Source organism: Anser brachyrhynchus (genome assembly GCF_964034855.1).
Source record: "Anser brachyrhynchus genome assembly, chromosome: 2".
Classification (NCBI taxonomy): Eukaryota; Metazoa; Chordata; class Aves; order Anseriformes; family Anatidae; genus Anser; species Anser brachyrhynchus.
This window is the reverse complement of record NC_137695.1, coordinates 62,118,445-62,134,815: the sequence shown is the minus strand read 5'-3', so window position 1 is coordinate 62,134,815 and position 16,371 is coordinate 62,118,445. Positions and strand designations below refer to the sequence as shown.

General features: G+C 36.9%; 1 protein-coding gene across 5 annotated transcripts in view; it reads right to left on the bottom strand.

The window, feature by feature from the left end:
* The window catches only part of GOLGA4 (golgin A4), a 64,102-nt gene that overhangs the window by 7,095 nt on the left and 40,636 nt on the right, over window positions 1-16,371 (bottom strand). For all 5 annotated transcript variants that reach the window (XM_080580524.1, XM_080580525.1, XM_080580526.1 and 2 more), the window contains 7 exons: window positions 15,419-15,540; window positions 13,750-13,880; window positions 9,904-10,017; window positions 7,088-7,108; window positions 6,847-6,915; window positions 6,149-6,224; window positions 4,375-4,478 (listed from right to left, as the gene is read on the bottom strand). In XM_080580524.1, the coding sequence (XP_080436650.1) occupies window positions 4,375-4,478; window positions 6,149-6,224; window positions 6,847-6,915; window positions 7,088-7,108; window positions 9,904-10,017; window positions 13,750-13,880; window positions 15,419-15,540 (637 nt within the window). The remainder of the gene's footprint in view (window positions 1-4,374; window positions 4,479-6,148; window positions 6,225-6,846; window positions 6,916-7,087; window positions 7,109-9,903; window positions 10,018-13,749; window positions 13,881-15,418; window positions 15,541-16,371) is intronic.

Sequence of the window (16,371 nt, the reverse complement as noted above, 5' to 3'; positions counted from 1 at the left end):
TACGAAAGCAGTAACTGCTGCTCTTCAACAATGTGGGTGAGATAAGATTGCTGCTCTGGAGGTCTACTGTTTATTACCAGCCTCACATGTGGAGTGAAGAGGGAGACTGCAGCAACAAAGCAGCCGCATGACAAAAATGACCACAGCTAAAATCAACAGGTAACTCCCTGATTTGCAACAACTGTTTCCGTATATCATTAACTAGGGATAAAAATGAAAAGAAAAAAAAAATAGTCCTGTTGACCACTTTCAGTTCAAAAACCTTCATTTTGACAAATAGTTCCCATAATTTAGAAGTGCCTCTACTGCAGTACCCAGATGCACAGAGGAACATGCTCAGTGTCACAAACTGACATCATGCTTTTCTGACTTCATTTATAAAAAACTTCATCACAATTATCTAGGACTGAAAGAAAGCACCAAGCTTAGAATCTATTCCTTATGACACCTTACAACAGAGCTACCAAGAAAACCCTCTCAACAGTTTTCTACAGGACACAATGGCATGCAAACATTAACAAAAAATCTACAAACACAGCAAATACTGCATGAAAGCACAGATGCTTTAGACACTTTCTAAAACCTTACTTCCTGTAAATGTGCGTTTTGTAATTCACCACTATCAATGACTTGAAATTTTCCAAGTTCTTGAAGCCACAAGGGAGATTCTAAAACAGAATTATTCAATACTATTCACAGTTGCATAGTCATTTCTCAAGCAGTCTATTTCACTATAATAGAAACAAAATCTAGTAACTCTAAGTGTGAATACCTACACATATTTTACAGTGCACGCATCTCCATATCTACCTACGGATGGACCCTTAGCTTTAACAAATACAATAACCAGTCTTATTATAAGAGATTCTACCTTGCATCCCCATTTCTTTTTCTGAGGTCTATATATTTGGGTAGGCGATCTCCATAAAAAATACTGTTACAATGATATCCATCAGTCTCTCTACAATTTGAGAGGGACTGGTCAAAGGTAGACTCTTCAAAAATCACAACTGACTTCTATAGAAATATCCCGTTATTCCACAATGCACAAAAGTGTGTCCAGGTGCCAAAAAAAGATCTGCATGAATTTTTCATCTCTGCTGGAGAGCAGCAAAGCCCAAAGCAAGTCTAACAGAACACACTTCCACTCTATTCCATTCTCCCCTGTATCGAGCAGATCAAAACACATTTATTATACACATACAACACTCAGACTGACTTTCAGACCTCAAAACAGACTCCAAACAGCATAATGAAGTTACAAGTAGAAGGATCTGCCAAAACGGTCCTCTAGGAATTCTGCAAGACTTAATATTAAGTGTGCAGGAGAGCTGGACAGTTCAACTGTTCGCATGGCTGTAGAAAATGTAGTTTTATTGAACCTAATGGTTTGTGCCATATATCTCCAAATTCAGATATTCTCAACAATTTGCCAGCTTTTTCTAAGCATGCCATCTCATTTCATTTCATCAGACCTGCCAAGGAAGAGGGAAACAAACAAACAAACAAGATGGGCTGCAGGGAAGGACAACAGAAAACCCCAAAGGCACGTGTGTACATTGGTCAAACAGTTTATGACTGCGACAGGTTGCAGGTTATATAGATTATACATCATGATTGTAATTCCTGAGTGTTAGTTAGTCTCCAGCACTTCAAGACAAGTGACACACTCGTTTGTCGCTCTGCTCGATACAATTCCAGAATCATTTATCAGGCCACACTGATGACAAACTGTCCTGTATAGTTACACAGCTTCTGCTGAACTTCTGTCAAAGAAGAGCAAATCATGCCCATTGAGATCGCTGATTTCACTGCTAAACCACCTTTGAGACATGGAGTATTTATTTGTACTCCAGAAGGATACCCTGCACAAAGTAGAGCCACTAGAATGATCTGGGTAATAGACCACACATCTTACAAGAGAAAACCAGAAAAAACTGCCTCGCCTAGTCCCAGAAAACCAAGGCTAGGAGGAGGGTACGTCTGCACCAAAGAGGTGTATCTCAGTAGAGATCTTTTAACTCAAGGACTCTGTTGAGAATTTAAATAAATGCTTATCAATGCTTTATGAACACATTCAGACTATATATTTAAACATTTTATCAATCACATCACCATTGCTCATGGTTCTCCAATTAGCACAGCAGGAAGAAACCAAACAGCTTTCAAGACATAGTTCAGTAAATAAGACAAAACACAATCCTCAGGAGAACAGACACTAAGCTCACTTCTACTAGTCACATGTCTAATGGTTGAACAACAAGCACATGGTATCAGCTTGTAAATACTATTTAAGGCAAAAGTGAAGAAACCATCAAAATACTTTCATATTTGAATTAGTAAAATGCTAGCTTTCATTCCATTTAAGTTTTCCATTAGCAAATGCCAGTACAACTACAGTCTTGATCAGGACTAGACAATACAAGAAATTTTTCCCTTTTTTGCAATATGTAAGAACGTTTATCTTCACATAAATACTGCTAAGAGGTAACCATATTAGTATAAACACACAACAGAGAGGAATACAATCACATTCAGTTTGAATAAGCTTGTCATTCTCCATCACTTATCTAAATCTAATTTCCCAAAGCTAAAATTTGTAGTGCTTTGAAGTAAGTTCTTCTGCTTGTTTGAATTAAATGCATTTCCCCATTCAATTATATCAACTTTAAAACAATGCCTTCTAAAGTTATTGCAGGAACTAAATTTCCATCTTCCCCCCTCCGCCCCCAAATACTCATCTGCTTTTAGGAGCCTGTGTGTGGAAATGTTGTATGGCACCTTCTGGTTAAATACAGTGTATTCTCCAGGGCAAATAAATATATATATTTATTCATATTTGCTTACGTTATGTATTTACTCTTATATGAAAGATATATATAAGATGGATATATCTTCTCATCTAAGCAACTGAAAGAATGGCAGAAGAGACCTAAAATCAATTTACTTTAGCATGTTTGTTGCTGTTATTGAACAAGTCTGCTGCAAATTTTAGTATGTCCCTGCTGAAAAGGAAAATAAAATCAGTTTTATTTTCCAAAGTTTTGAGGCACGTACAGTAATATTTTAAAGCCCAATAAGAAACAGCATTAATGAGTGACAAAAGAGGTTTCAAATTAGGTTTCCTTGAATGCAACTTTGCTACTTGCATCAGCTATCTGCAAGAGTCATCCACTGATGTCTCAAGGGTTGGGTGAAATTGAAGCATTGCTGACAAATTCTTTTTAAACATTCTCTCTTGTCTATGTCCCTCACAATTCAAAAACATAACATCCATCAACGTACATATTTTTCTTTAATGATTTCAATCAGATGCTATTAAAGTAAGAGAGCCGTCCAGTGAGCCACAGGCTTGTGAAGAGAAGCTAACTAATAATACTTTTTTTTTTTTGAGCTGGCATTTATATTTTTAATAAAAATGGAGTTAATATCAAAGTAAGGAAAGGGATAAAAAGAAAGAGAAAGAGGGATCCCATAAGGACAAGAAGTCTTGCATAGACCAAGTTTTATTCTGTACACAGCACAGTGAGAACAAACCTAATTAACACACAAACCTGCCTGAAATCTCTCTGCTTAATAGTAGTCCAAGCTGAAAGCAGTACTACAAAGAATGGAAAAACTCCAGGGAGGAAAAAAAAAATACATTCATCCACATAGCATCTATCATCCAAGAAAAATGTTTGTGTTATGACATACCTCTTTTGAATCTGGTCAATCTCTAAGCATCAGTATTGTTATAAGCTAGTAAAATCCCAACTTAGGAATGATTTCACAAGCTTTTCAGCATCCAATAAGAGCCTACTGTGCAGCTTTTCACTGCTTTTAAAAGCAAATTAATACTCTCTAGAGAAGGTATACAGATTTGGGAGCCTTATAAAACATCTTTAAGGAACAATTAAAGAAGTATTTCACTATCTTCAGAGCTACTAACAAGCTGTTATTTAATGCAACTCTTACTTATCCTGTTTGCATTAAGATGACATCAAAAGAGTACTTCTGCTAATATAATGCATACCAGCATTCAAAGTACACTAAGTTTGACTGACAACAGGGCTTTTGCTAGTAAAACCATACCTACCTATTGAGGTTTTAGTCTCCATAAGTATCTTGGTGAGAGATTTGATACTCCCTCCCTTTCCCTCCCCAGTCTTCTCCCCTTTTGTTTCCCCTGTGCTTCATCTCAGCATGCTGATGAAGTTTGTGAAGATACGGACCATGCCTCTTTGGGTGGAAAAAAAAAGCTTGTTGAATCCAGTGACAGTAACAGACAACATGTGATGAATCACAAACACATGGTGTTTCAAATCTGTACAGCAAGGGAGCTCAACTTCATTTTAACCCAAATCACATGTCCCTGTATACAAGTTTCCATACCTTAGTCTCACGACCCATCATATATTCAAAGAGCACTTTCCTCAAGTATTCAAACTCAGTAGGCTCTCCAAAGAGAGAAACATCAGTACGGTGAAGGTTTCCATCTGTGTCAACAAAAAATAAGAGTATATTTATACTGAGAGTCACTGACAACAATCTAAGTTACTCTTAGCCAGAAAGTGAATGGAATAAAATGTAATCAACTAAGAAACACCATAGTAGTGACCATAATCATGCCAAATGCCTAAAACTTACTGAGAGCAATTTACCAAAGCTTAAAATAGAATGGATCAGTACATTTACTTCAATAGACTTTACAATACGCTACTCCTGAAATTTCGTTTCTTAAATGAAAATCTGTGCATCTTTACTTCTTTACTCATAACAGATGCACTTAAAATGTTTTTGCTTAGATTGTGTTGTTTTTCTTGACTATGAGTTAATGTTATGTCAATTCATCTGAATTCAGACATTACATGTATTTAGGTTTCAGAGTAAATGCAGAAAAGATGAACTGATATAATAGAGATTCTGAATTTAAGATAGTCAAACAAGTCTACTTAGTCCTGACAGGCCTCAATTTCTGATTTTCTTGTTTGTTTGTAAAAATGCTTTACTTTAAAAGGATGGAAGAACAGCAGTGGCGAAATAGGGAAACAGCAGATGTAAGAAAAATTGAAATAACTGCAAGTGTTAATATTTTTTCCAATAAAGTACTTTTGATCTGTGTTAGCTATAGGGTTATCAAGGAACCTGTAGAACTGTAGTACGAGGCCAAGAGACAAGCTTTAGCTATCTCACAAACTACGCATAAGGCAGGAGATTGAGGACACATATGAAGAAACAAAAAGGAGTACACCAACCTATGACTATGACTCTTTACAGGAGTGTTCTTAACAAATACGGACTTGTGTTCTGGAACACAAGTCCTGTAAGGAGCAGCTGCGGAAACTGGGGTTGTTTAGTCTGGAGAAGAGGAGGCTCAGGGAAGGCCTTATTGCTCTCTATAACTTCCTGAAAGGAAGGTGTGGGGAGCTGGGGGTTGGTCTCTTCTCACAGATAACTAGTAACAGGACTAGAGGTAATGGCCTCAAGTTGTACCAGGCGAGGGTTAGGTTGGAAATCAGGAGACATTTCTTCTCAGAAAGAGCAGTCAGGCATTGGAACGGGTTGCCCAGGGAAGTGGTGGCGTCACCGTCCCTGGGGGTGTTTAAGGAAAAGTTGGACCTGGCACTTAGGGACAAGGTTTAGTGTGTGATACTGGTGGTAGGGTGATGATTGGACCAGATGATCTTGGAGGTCTTTTCCAACCTTAATGATTCTATGAAATATGAGATAATATTACTGTGATCAAGATGTCAGGACAAATCTTGCAGATCACAGAAATACTGTGAAATCTAGTATTTGTATTGTTAAGATTTTTAAAGAGTCATAAATATATATTAATTCAACACGACAAATAATTCCCCTCCATCCCATTTTTACTGACACTGCCTATATCACTCCCGCTGGGGATACAGAAACCTCAAGAACTTTGATAAAGTGCTCTCATAACTGTAAGACATAAAAACAGGCATCAAACAAAATGCTACATGATTTGCTCTTCTGAAATCACACACCAACTCTATTACAACAGAAAAGAAAACAGGGACAAGATGTCACAAAAACATTTTAAGATTGTTTCAGAAAGACTGATATTATTAATAAGTACTCTAAACCAAAGGGTATTTTTCAAACAAAGAAAAAACTTATGTGAAGAAAACTGTGTATTTACCTCTATATGGTGTTCCAACTGATGTGACATAAACATTCTTCTCAAAATTTTTCAGCCGGTCTTCCAGTACGTGAATCTAAACAGAGAACAGTCAAGATGAGAACTGGTGCTTTCAAGAAGCTAAAATTAAGCATAAGAATTTTCAGCTAAATATGACATTCTATTAAAGCAAAATGCATTTGCTCTTTAATGAACTCAAGCATCAAAAAAATGTTATTAAAAACTGTGCCTAACTACCTAAGAAAAAGTTTGTACTTATATACACGAGAGTATCTACAACTAATTTTATGAATACATACACATATACCTATACAGACATGATACACGCACGTGTATTTTATACACAAACACGTAAGAGGGTTGTGGGTTTTTTTTTTGCCTAACATCAAAAAATATTTGCTTTACAAGAAGAGGAGAACCATAATTTTATGAAGTATTTTGTTATGTTTTTCATTGTGCAAACATCTCTGATAACTTGCATCACAAACATTTGGTATTTTCATAGATACAGGATAGAGGAATACTTTGAAAAAGTGCACAGATCTTCTGATAGTATGACTCAAAACTATTTTACATGCATATTTGTTTCATACTTCCTGTGTGGAGATGTAATACATCATCATTTGAAAAGAACGAAACATTTAATATTGCAAATACAAGTCAAAAAGAATACTTTTTTCCCTCATTCAAACCTTTACCTGCTCTTTGAGCTCCTGCTCTTTCAACTTTGAATCATTGACTAGTGTTGTCTTCTGTGCCAGCTGTGCCTGAAAGAACAGCCACATACAGAAATAAATAAACTACTGAGGATATGATAGGTAACTTTTCAATAAACTTTCACCTTTTAATTAATACACAGAAACGTAAGAGTATTCCTAGTTTCAAGTTGCTGTGACACAGCACTATCTAGAAAGCAAAAATCCATAAAATTCAACTTACCTTAAGTTCTGCTATTGTCACCTAGAACAACAACAACAAAAATAGATGAAAATGCAAATAAGAAAAAAAATGAATATATCATTCTGTATACAGGCTAAAATAAAAGACATCAACTCACTGATTATCTGATGATAATAAAAACTGAAATTACCCAATCATAAATATACCTATAAAAATAATTGCTAAACAGTATTTATGGGGTGAATTATTTGCACACGTACTGTGTGGATTGCACAAATCCCTGTGTGGATTTGTATGCTTATGCTCAGGTATGTCCACATCCCTGTCCAGATTTCTCATCTAGCTCTGTAAAGCTGCAAATACACGTTATTGTGTAACAAAATTAGTTTCAGAAAAACGTACCAAGGACAAGTCATGGAAAAATTAAGAAAGGCAAGGAAATATAACATGAACAACAATTCTTGATTTCAATGCACTTCTGAGTAGAACTGAGAAATATATCAAATACCATCACTGGTACATAGATTTGATGTAAGTTTCATGTCCTATCAGTGAATATGTAATTTTGATAATTAATGTATGATATTAAATGACTGCATGTATTTATGGTAGACTTCCACAACAAAGTCAGTAGTGAAACATAGTTAACGGAGAAGTCCTAAAGGCAAAAAATCCAAATACAAGTATTTCTCAGAATCATGGTTAGGGTTTAGAGGTCCATTACGAATCTTCCTCCATACAAGATTATGCTAGATTATCATCAGCAGGGATTATATTTATTATGTATTATATTTATAATATTATATATTTTATAATTTTATATTATATAATAACATTTATATATATATATACACATATATACATATATATATATACCGTTTCCCACAACATTCTCCTCAAGAAACTGGCTGTTCGTGGCTTGGACTGGCTTACGCTTCATTGGGTTAAAAACTGGCTGGATAGCTGGGCCCAAAGAGTTGTGGTGAATGGAGTCAAACCCAGCTGGAGGCCGGTCACTAGTGGAGTCCCCCAGGGCTCAGTATTGGGGGCAGTCCTCTTTAATATCTTTATCGATGATCTGGATGAGAGGATCAAGTGCACCCTCAGTAAGTTTGCAGATGACACCAAGTTAGGTGCGTGTGTCGATCTGCTCGAGGGAAGGAAGGCTCTGCAGGAGGATCTGGATAGGCTGGACCGATGGGCTGAGGTCAACTGTATGAAGTTCAACAAGGCCAAGTGCCGGGTCCTGCACCTGGGGCACAACAACCCCAAGCAGAGCTACAGGCTGGGAGATGAGTGGTTGGAAAGCTGCCTGGCAGAGAAGGACCTGGGAGTACTGGTTGATAGGCAGCTAAATATGAGCCAGCAGTGCGCTCAGGTGGCCAAGGCCAACAGCATCCTGGCTTGCGTAAGAAGCAGCGTGGCCAGCAGGTCTTGGGAAGTGATTGTCCCCCTGTACTCGGCTCTGGTGAGGCCGCACCTCGAGTACTGTGCTCAGTTTTGGGCCCCTCGCTACAAGAAGGACATGGAGGTGCTCGAGAGAGTCCAGAGAAGGGCGACGAGGCTGGTGAGGGGTCTGGAGAACAAGTCTTATGAGGGGCGGCTGAGGGAGCTGGGATCGTTCAGCCTGGAGAAGAGGAGGCTCAGGGGCGACCTTATCGCTCTCTGCAGGTACCTTAAAGGAGGCTGTAGCGAGGTGGGGGTTGGTCTATTCTCCCACGTGCCTGGTGACAGGACGAGGGGGAATGGGCTAAAGTTGTGCCAGGGGAGGTTTAGGTTGGCTGTTAGGAAGAACTTCTTTACTGAAAGGGTTGTTAGGCATTGGAAAGGGCTGCCCAGGGAAGTGGTTGAGTCACCATCCCTGGAGGTCTTTAAAAGACGTTTAGATGTTGAGCTTAGTGATATGGTTTACTGAAGGACTTGTCAGTGTTAGGTCAGAGGTTGGACTAGGTGATCTTGGAGGTCTCTTCCAACCTAGACGATTCTGTGATTCTGTATGATTTAAAATTTCTTCTGCTTTTCGTGTTATGAGAACACTCATTTCATGGAATACTTAATAACAGTAATATAAAGGGTGTTATAAGTGTACAACAGGGGACAAACATTAGGAGTTGTATTATCTCCTGTCAAAACTAAGAACAGTGAGGTTATCTGTACTGTAAGTTTTTAGTGTCAAATACTTTTAGTGCTTGTTATAAATATATAATATATAACAACACAATAGTATAATGATGTAATAATATAAATATTTTTGTACTTGTTATCAAAATGAAAACTAATAATAAGGCTAAAATGAATTTTCTGATCAATGACAACACCTCATGTACTCTTCTTATTCTCAATGTAATAACAGGAAGTATTTTTATCCATCAAAGAATTCCTCAAACTAAAATCTGTTTTCAGAAAGACAAAAAAGCATGCACCCAACTCTTCCTTCAACAAAGGGTTCTCCGTCCACACCTGATGTATTCAAAGGACTATTTCAATGCAGTTTGGAATTTCAATTCACAAAAATTACATTAAAAATGACATAATGCAATATCCTTTCGTTCTAAAAGGGCGTCCAGTAAAATCAACATAAAAAAAGACACTAAAGACAAAAGAAAACCCATCCCAATAATTTAAAAAAAAAAAAGTTTTTTTTTTCATATATATATTAAAAAGGGTAGCATCAAATACTGCAGATTCAAAGCAGGCTCACTTTGGACAAAGTGAACATCTAAAAGAACAAACTGTATGAGAAAGTGAAGGCCAGGTATACAGATAAAATCCAATTAAGAGCAAACTGTAGAATTTTATGAAGACTAAACATTTCACACTTAGAGATATAACAGCAAACATTAATGCCAGCTCACGTTTTCATGGTTTCGATGCTCCTCTTCTGCCATCCTTTGCTTGTACTCCTTTTGCAATTCTTCTAACTGTGCCTGCAACTCATGAACTTTTGCTGTCATTTCTTCTTCACGAGCCTTCAAAATACAGGACAAAATACTGGTTATACAATTAATCATCAGCTAACCACTCAAGACCTAATGTCAACGGACTGAATGCAACCAAAGAGTTATGCCATACACAGAACAGAGTATGTCTGAAATTCATTCTAAGGGCCAGTTATACTACAGGACTTCGAAAGAGCACGGAACAACCACAGGAGCTTAACAAGATTTTGCAGGCCTTCAACAATTCAGATTACATAGGATTACAGATATCTTTTTGAAAATTACAAAAAAGAGCTATTTTTCCCTGGCACTACGACAGTGTTTGAGTGTAATCCAGTGTACTGCTGGAGAGATTGTGCTTGCTCATATGACCTTTATGAATGGGACACATAATGATACAGAATTGTCTCTTATACTCTGGAAGTGACAAGAACTTGAATCCTTTTCTCACCAACTCTCCCAAGGATGTTCCTAAAGCATTTTATTTATTTTATTTATTTATTTATTTATTTTTTACAGAAACAGCAACCTCCTGTTCACTGAGGTGGTTGGGGAGGGGGCACTGGGCAGCATGGAGGGAAGAAGCAGTGGCAAGAATGGTAAAGAAGGAACAAACATTCCTGTATTTTTTTATGACAGCGAGATGAGTAGATTTATAGGAGAAAATAGGATGATCTAATTCCTAGCAATTTAATCCAACTATTTAGCACTTTGCAAAAATAAGTATTTTTTTAAAATATATTCCTTCTGGCCTTTTTGTGAGATAACATGTTAGGAAGCTTAAGAAATAGAATTCCTACTCAAACTGCAGATCTCCATTGCCGAGCTAAATTAAAGCTTCAGCTTCATTCACACAAACCAGGCATGGCAGTGAGCTGCCTGTTCCGATATGCACCAGATCAAATTTATGCAATTAATCAACTGTTACCAAACACTGCTGATCAAAATTTTTCATTCCATGCAAAATCTCTGGAGTACAAACTATACTGATACAAAATATTCACTGGAAAAGTAACTGGAGAACTAGCAGGCTGGTCCAGCTTTAACAGATTTAGGGTAAGCCGTAAGTAAAAAACAATTATTTCCCTGTAGGGTCACTTTGTATTCTGCTTAAGAATAAGCATCCTCCCCACATTGACTAAGCTGAAAACACACATCACAACAAAACAAATTAAAAAAAAAAAGATAGTGAATGGGAAGTCATGGTATGTGAGGAAGTTTTACAGCCTAGAAGTTTTAAGAATATCCACCTTAAAAACATGGCTCAAACATCATGACCCCCCCACACATTATTTTTTCTTCACGTGACTTGTGTCCTCAAAAATACATCAACAATTAAACTTTTCTACAGTTTCTTTTATGGATAGTTATACTGTTCTAGTTAAAAACTCTCAAAACATAGTATATTCAGTTGTTTCTATTTTTTTTACACTAAGAACCTAAATTCTTACATTTTCTAGACTACTGTCCGTTCAGATAAATCAAAATTGCATGCACACCATTCTTAGTCATAGAAGGTAGCTGAAATGCGAAAAAGAAACTCAACTCAAAAAATCAAACAATACTTCTGTAAAAGGGACCTACCTGTAACACATTATTTGTATAAGCCCCTGAATAGAGATTATGATTTTCAATTTGAAACATTTAGAGATCATGTGGGATTCTCACATGCTACAGAATCTGGGTTTATAATAATAACTTATTGTTCTATACAGCATCTGGCATACTCTGAAAACATATGAACTACATACTATTTGGATTTAATTGAAGTTATAGACTAAGACTTCAATAAGCCACAGAGCCTATACTTATTCACATGGAAGACATTATGACAAATGAAAGAATACACACCTGAAATCAGGTATTGCATATTTAGCTCAAAGACAGACTTAAGATAAACTAGCTGGAGTACAGCATTCAATTTAGTTACATACTTTAGTTTACTTATAGAAAAAAGACATACCCCTCGAGTTACAGGCTATGCTGATTTTGTAAGTCTTTTAATTAGGGAGATTTTAATGAAATCCGATGTGATAAAAATGCTCATGAAAGATAAGCAAACAGCAAATAAAGCAAGAGAAGTGCCACTTCATAAATAAATCATATTAACAGACTGAATTATTCCTGTTAGTCTTTAATATATACTCACATCAAGTTAGTCTAATTTTTAGCATCATTAACCACATTTAAAAACCAGCAAAAAGCTCCACAATTACATGAGCAAGCTTCATTCTTGCAACTGGCATTATTTTTGCTTCATCTTCTTACCATTTGTGACAGAGAAACATCTCCGCATAAATGTCTTGATGCAAAGTTTCTCAAACCTACCATGAGTCAAGTCAGGTATCCCTTGAGTAATAACTGGTAACTCTATATTAAATTGAGAAAATCCATACAGCTGTGGATGCAGATGTTCCTATTTTTAGTAGGGATCTCAATGAACAGGACAGATGCTCAATTTAACATAAATATTTTCCACTTTTGCGATTCTTGCAATATCTTTTCAGCTAACAAGGCAAATTCTCTGTTTTGTTTTTTTTTTCTTCCCAAAGTAACAGAAAAACACACAAATACACCATTAGCTAAAAAAAAAAAAAGAAATGCTTGGTCTGAAATTTAAAATATCAAGACTACAGCTTACTGCAGTGTTAACATTATCGTCCATGTCCTCCAATCAAAACAGTCAAATTAGCCTAAATCTGCAAGATTATGCACCATGTACAGCATGTATGTTTCTGACATACATACAGACTAAATGTATGAGAAAACAGAAAGGAATTATATTTGCATGACTTCCAGTCACAGACCTATTTGGACCTTTAAAGTTAGGACTTGAATAAGCCTGCCATGTCCACCCAAATTGCCAGATGTCCATAAATAGAGCAAAATATACAATCTGCCTACAAGTTAGGGATTTTTAGCATAAAGCACTCAGACATGCTCAGTATATAGCTCTTTGGACTGGTTAACTGAGCATAAACACAAGTTCTCTTACAATTATTACCAATGGTACTATTCAAGAAACAATCTTTTTAACGATTATTTGTGAAAACAGGACTAAAATTACCAAAATTACAGCCTGCATCCCAATACAATGTACAGTCTAGCACCAAAAAACATTCAGTCTTTTGTAGTCAGGCATTTTTGCTCTACCTGAACTCCTAACCTGGCTAAAACAGAAGGCATCCTTGGCTGCTAACTTCTGGTTAAAATGTTACTATGTTTATCTGCAAATGTCTTGTAGACGGACTGTTCACTTACAACTAAAAAATAGCTTTACCAGCATAAAAACTACACAAACAGACTGCATGAGGCACAGAACAGAACCTTACTTTAAGGGCTATGGTACCAATGCAGATAGAGTATCACAGAAGGGAGCTAGACCATGAGGATGACATATAAACACTGTTTAAATATTACAAGAAACAACAGCAACAAAATCTCGTAGAGCTTAGACTTAACTTGCTTACATTCATTTCAATCTGGAGCACGGAAAAAACTGCTTGAGGACAAAGACCTAACCAGATAGTTTTTCCTGAATCAGAGACGGGACCTGGTTTCTGGTGTTTTTACATGTTCATAAAACATACACAAACATTTTAATTGGAAGCTAGGACACCACACATGTAAAGTATAATTCAAGCAGTGAGATTCAGAAGAACTTTACTAGAATGCATTGATTTTCTGACAAGTTTTGTAATGAAAAAAAGGAGAAGAATTATTTTGAAATGTATGTAGGCATATCACTTTTCAGAAAGATACCTCAAGCATTTCTTCATATTTTTCCACAGTTCTTTTTAGATCATCGTCTTTTTCTGCGATTTTTTTATGCAACTGCGTTGTCTCTATGTGATGGTTTTCTATCAATTCAGATTCTACTTCCTGGGCTTTACCTGTAAAAAAAAAACACAGGCAACATCAAAAAGCATACTTATTTTGATAGATTATGTTGCAACAGTATTAAAGAAAAGATTAAAGACAATCATGAAAGGCATCTATAAAGAATACTTGCCAAGAGAATTCATTTTTCACCATACCAGTGACAATTATGTCACTTGACTCTAATATGTATGAATTTTATTGTTTACAGTTTGGCATCCAGATCAGTTTTTTCAGCCTGATGCTGGAACTTCTCTAAAAGTTAATATCACAACCAATATTTATTAAGTAATTCCATCTCCTATTCTATCTATAGAAGGGATCTGAAACAGCTACGAATTTTCAGAAATACTTCACTTAGAGGTGCACTTTCAGTAACTGTGAAGTCAGAGATACTTTCTTCTTTCAACCTCCAACTTACATTATGGTGACAAAAGATGGACAGAGAAGAAAATCTGAAACATGCTGCAATCTAGTTATAACCACATAAGCATAGCAATCAGACATTAAACCCAGCTGGTAGCTGTTATTGGTGATAGTGAATGAAGTCTGCAAGACTCAGCTAAGAAAATACAATTCTGATTCTATGCTGGTGTGGCCTCACCTTGAGTACTGTGTGCAGTTTTGGGCACCACAATATACAGACATAGAAGTATTAGAGAGTGTCCAAAGTAGGGTTACAGTGATGGTAAAAGGTCTAGAGGGCAAGATGTATGAGGAGCAGCTGAGGTCCCTTGGTTTGTTCAGCCCAGAGCAGAGCAGGCTGAGGAGGCCTCATGGCAGCCTGCAGCTCCCTCGCGAGGGGAGCGGAGGGGAAGGCGCTGAGCTCTGCTCTCTGGGGACAGCGACATGGAGCTGCGACAGGGGAGGGTCAGGCTGGGTGTTAGGAAAAAGTTCTGCACTCAAAGGCTGGTCAGGCACTGGGACAGGCTCCCTAGGGAAGTGGTCATGGCACCGCACCTGACAGAGTTGGAGAAGCATTTGGACAATGCTCTCAGACAAAGGGTTTGATTTTTGGGTGGTCCTGTGTGGAGACAGGAGTTGGACTCGATGATCCTTATAGGTCCCTGCCAACTCAGGATGTTCCATTATTCTGTAAGTTTCACTAAATGGCATCCTTCAGTCAAAAACAGAGTGTAACAGGTTTGTTTTGCTGAAGCCAAAGTAGTATTACAATGAAAACTTACCAATGTGCTTTCACCTCTAAAAGAACCTTTTTTTTTTGGCACATGTGACAGATATTTAGTTTCAATAGCTACCATGTGTAACTCTTGCCATGACAGATGCAAGCACAAACAGTGCAAAATCAAAGAGCCTATAGGCAAAGGAAGAACAACTACATGTGTTTTCCTAATTGTGCTACAATTAACATTCATATGTTCTCTGCTAAGCAAGAGAGGTTTTCCCTGATTCCTCTAGGCAGCACTAAGTCATAAAATATATGTCTTTATCAGAGTCCCAGGTAAAATGTCTTGCCCAAAACATCTGAAGATCCATTTTCTGACTACTTTTTAGCCTCTCCTAATTACAGTTACATTAGTACCCTACTTACTGATCGTCTCTTTTAAGGCTGTTTCCAATTCCATTTCTTTTTGAGCCAGCTGAGTATTGAACTCTCTCATTAACTGCTTTAACGTGGAATTGTGCTTTAATTCAGTATCTTCTTGTTCCCACCTGTATAAAAAAGTCAAAAAAATACACTGAGGAAATAAAAGTTTAAAGAGAGTATGAGAATAGCTTAGCAAGGTAAGAAATCTGGGATTATCTCCAAAACTATTTTAGAATGGGCTGGCTTTGAATTAGATGAATTCTGTGGGATTCTCCTTCCCATTGAATTCACCTGGAAGGTACAGGTGTTTCATTAAAAAGAATAGAATTGAACCACCAGGCTCCCTCCCCCCTCCTCCAAAAGATTTTTTTTGTGGGCTTTTTTTTTTTTCCGAGGAAGATGAAGAATCAGAAGTATGGGCTCCTTACAGGCAGAGTTTTGAGGGAATTCTTTACTTGGGAACCTATTAGAGCACGGAAGAGCATACTACAGTTTCTGCAGTACATATGAACAATTCTTGATATCATTTGTCTTCTACCATCTCCTCCTCCCCCCAAGTTCACAATCTGAATTTTCAATGGCTGCTAAGATACCTTAGAGAGTAGGGATATGAAGCCCTCAGAATTAAGCTTTAATAGACTTTGTTTCCCACTTCAGGGAACTAAAAGTGTATTTTATGTTCTGTTAATGCTGAAAATAACCATCACTGAAACAGATCAAAAGTGGTATTAGTTTGCCAAAAGACAAACCACTTTTTAAACTGTTGACTCAATGTTTTGTGTGTTCATGAAGTGCTACTACTAACTTGTTCTTTTCTTGCTGTTTCTTTAAATCTATTTAGAAAAATCACAGAAAAATAACAGTCATTATTTCATTGTTACAAACCGAACTATAAAAAAAGCGGTCTTATGGTTTTAGTTAAAAATAAAGCAAAGAAATGTTAACCAGACCAGAAA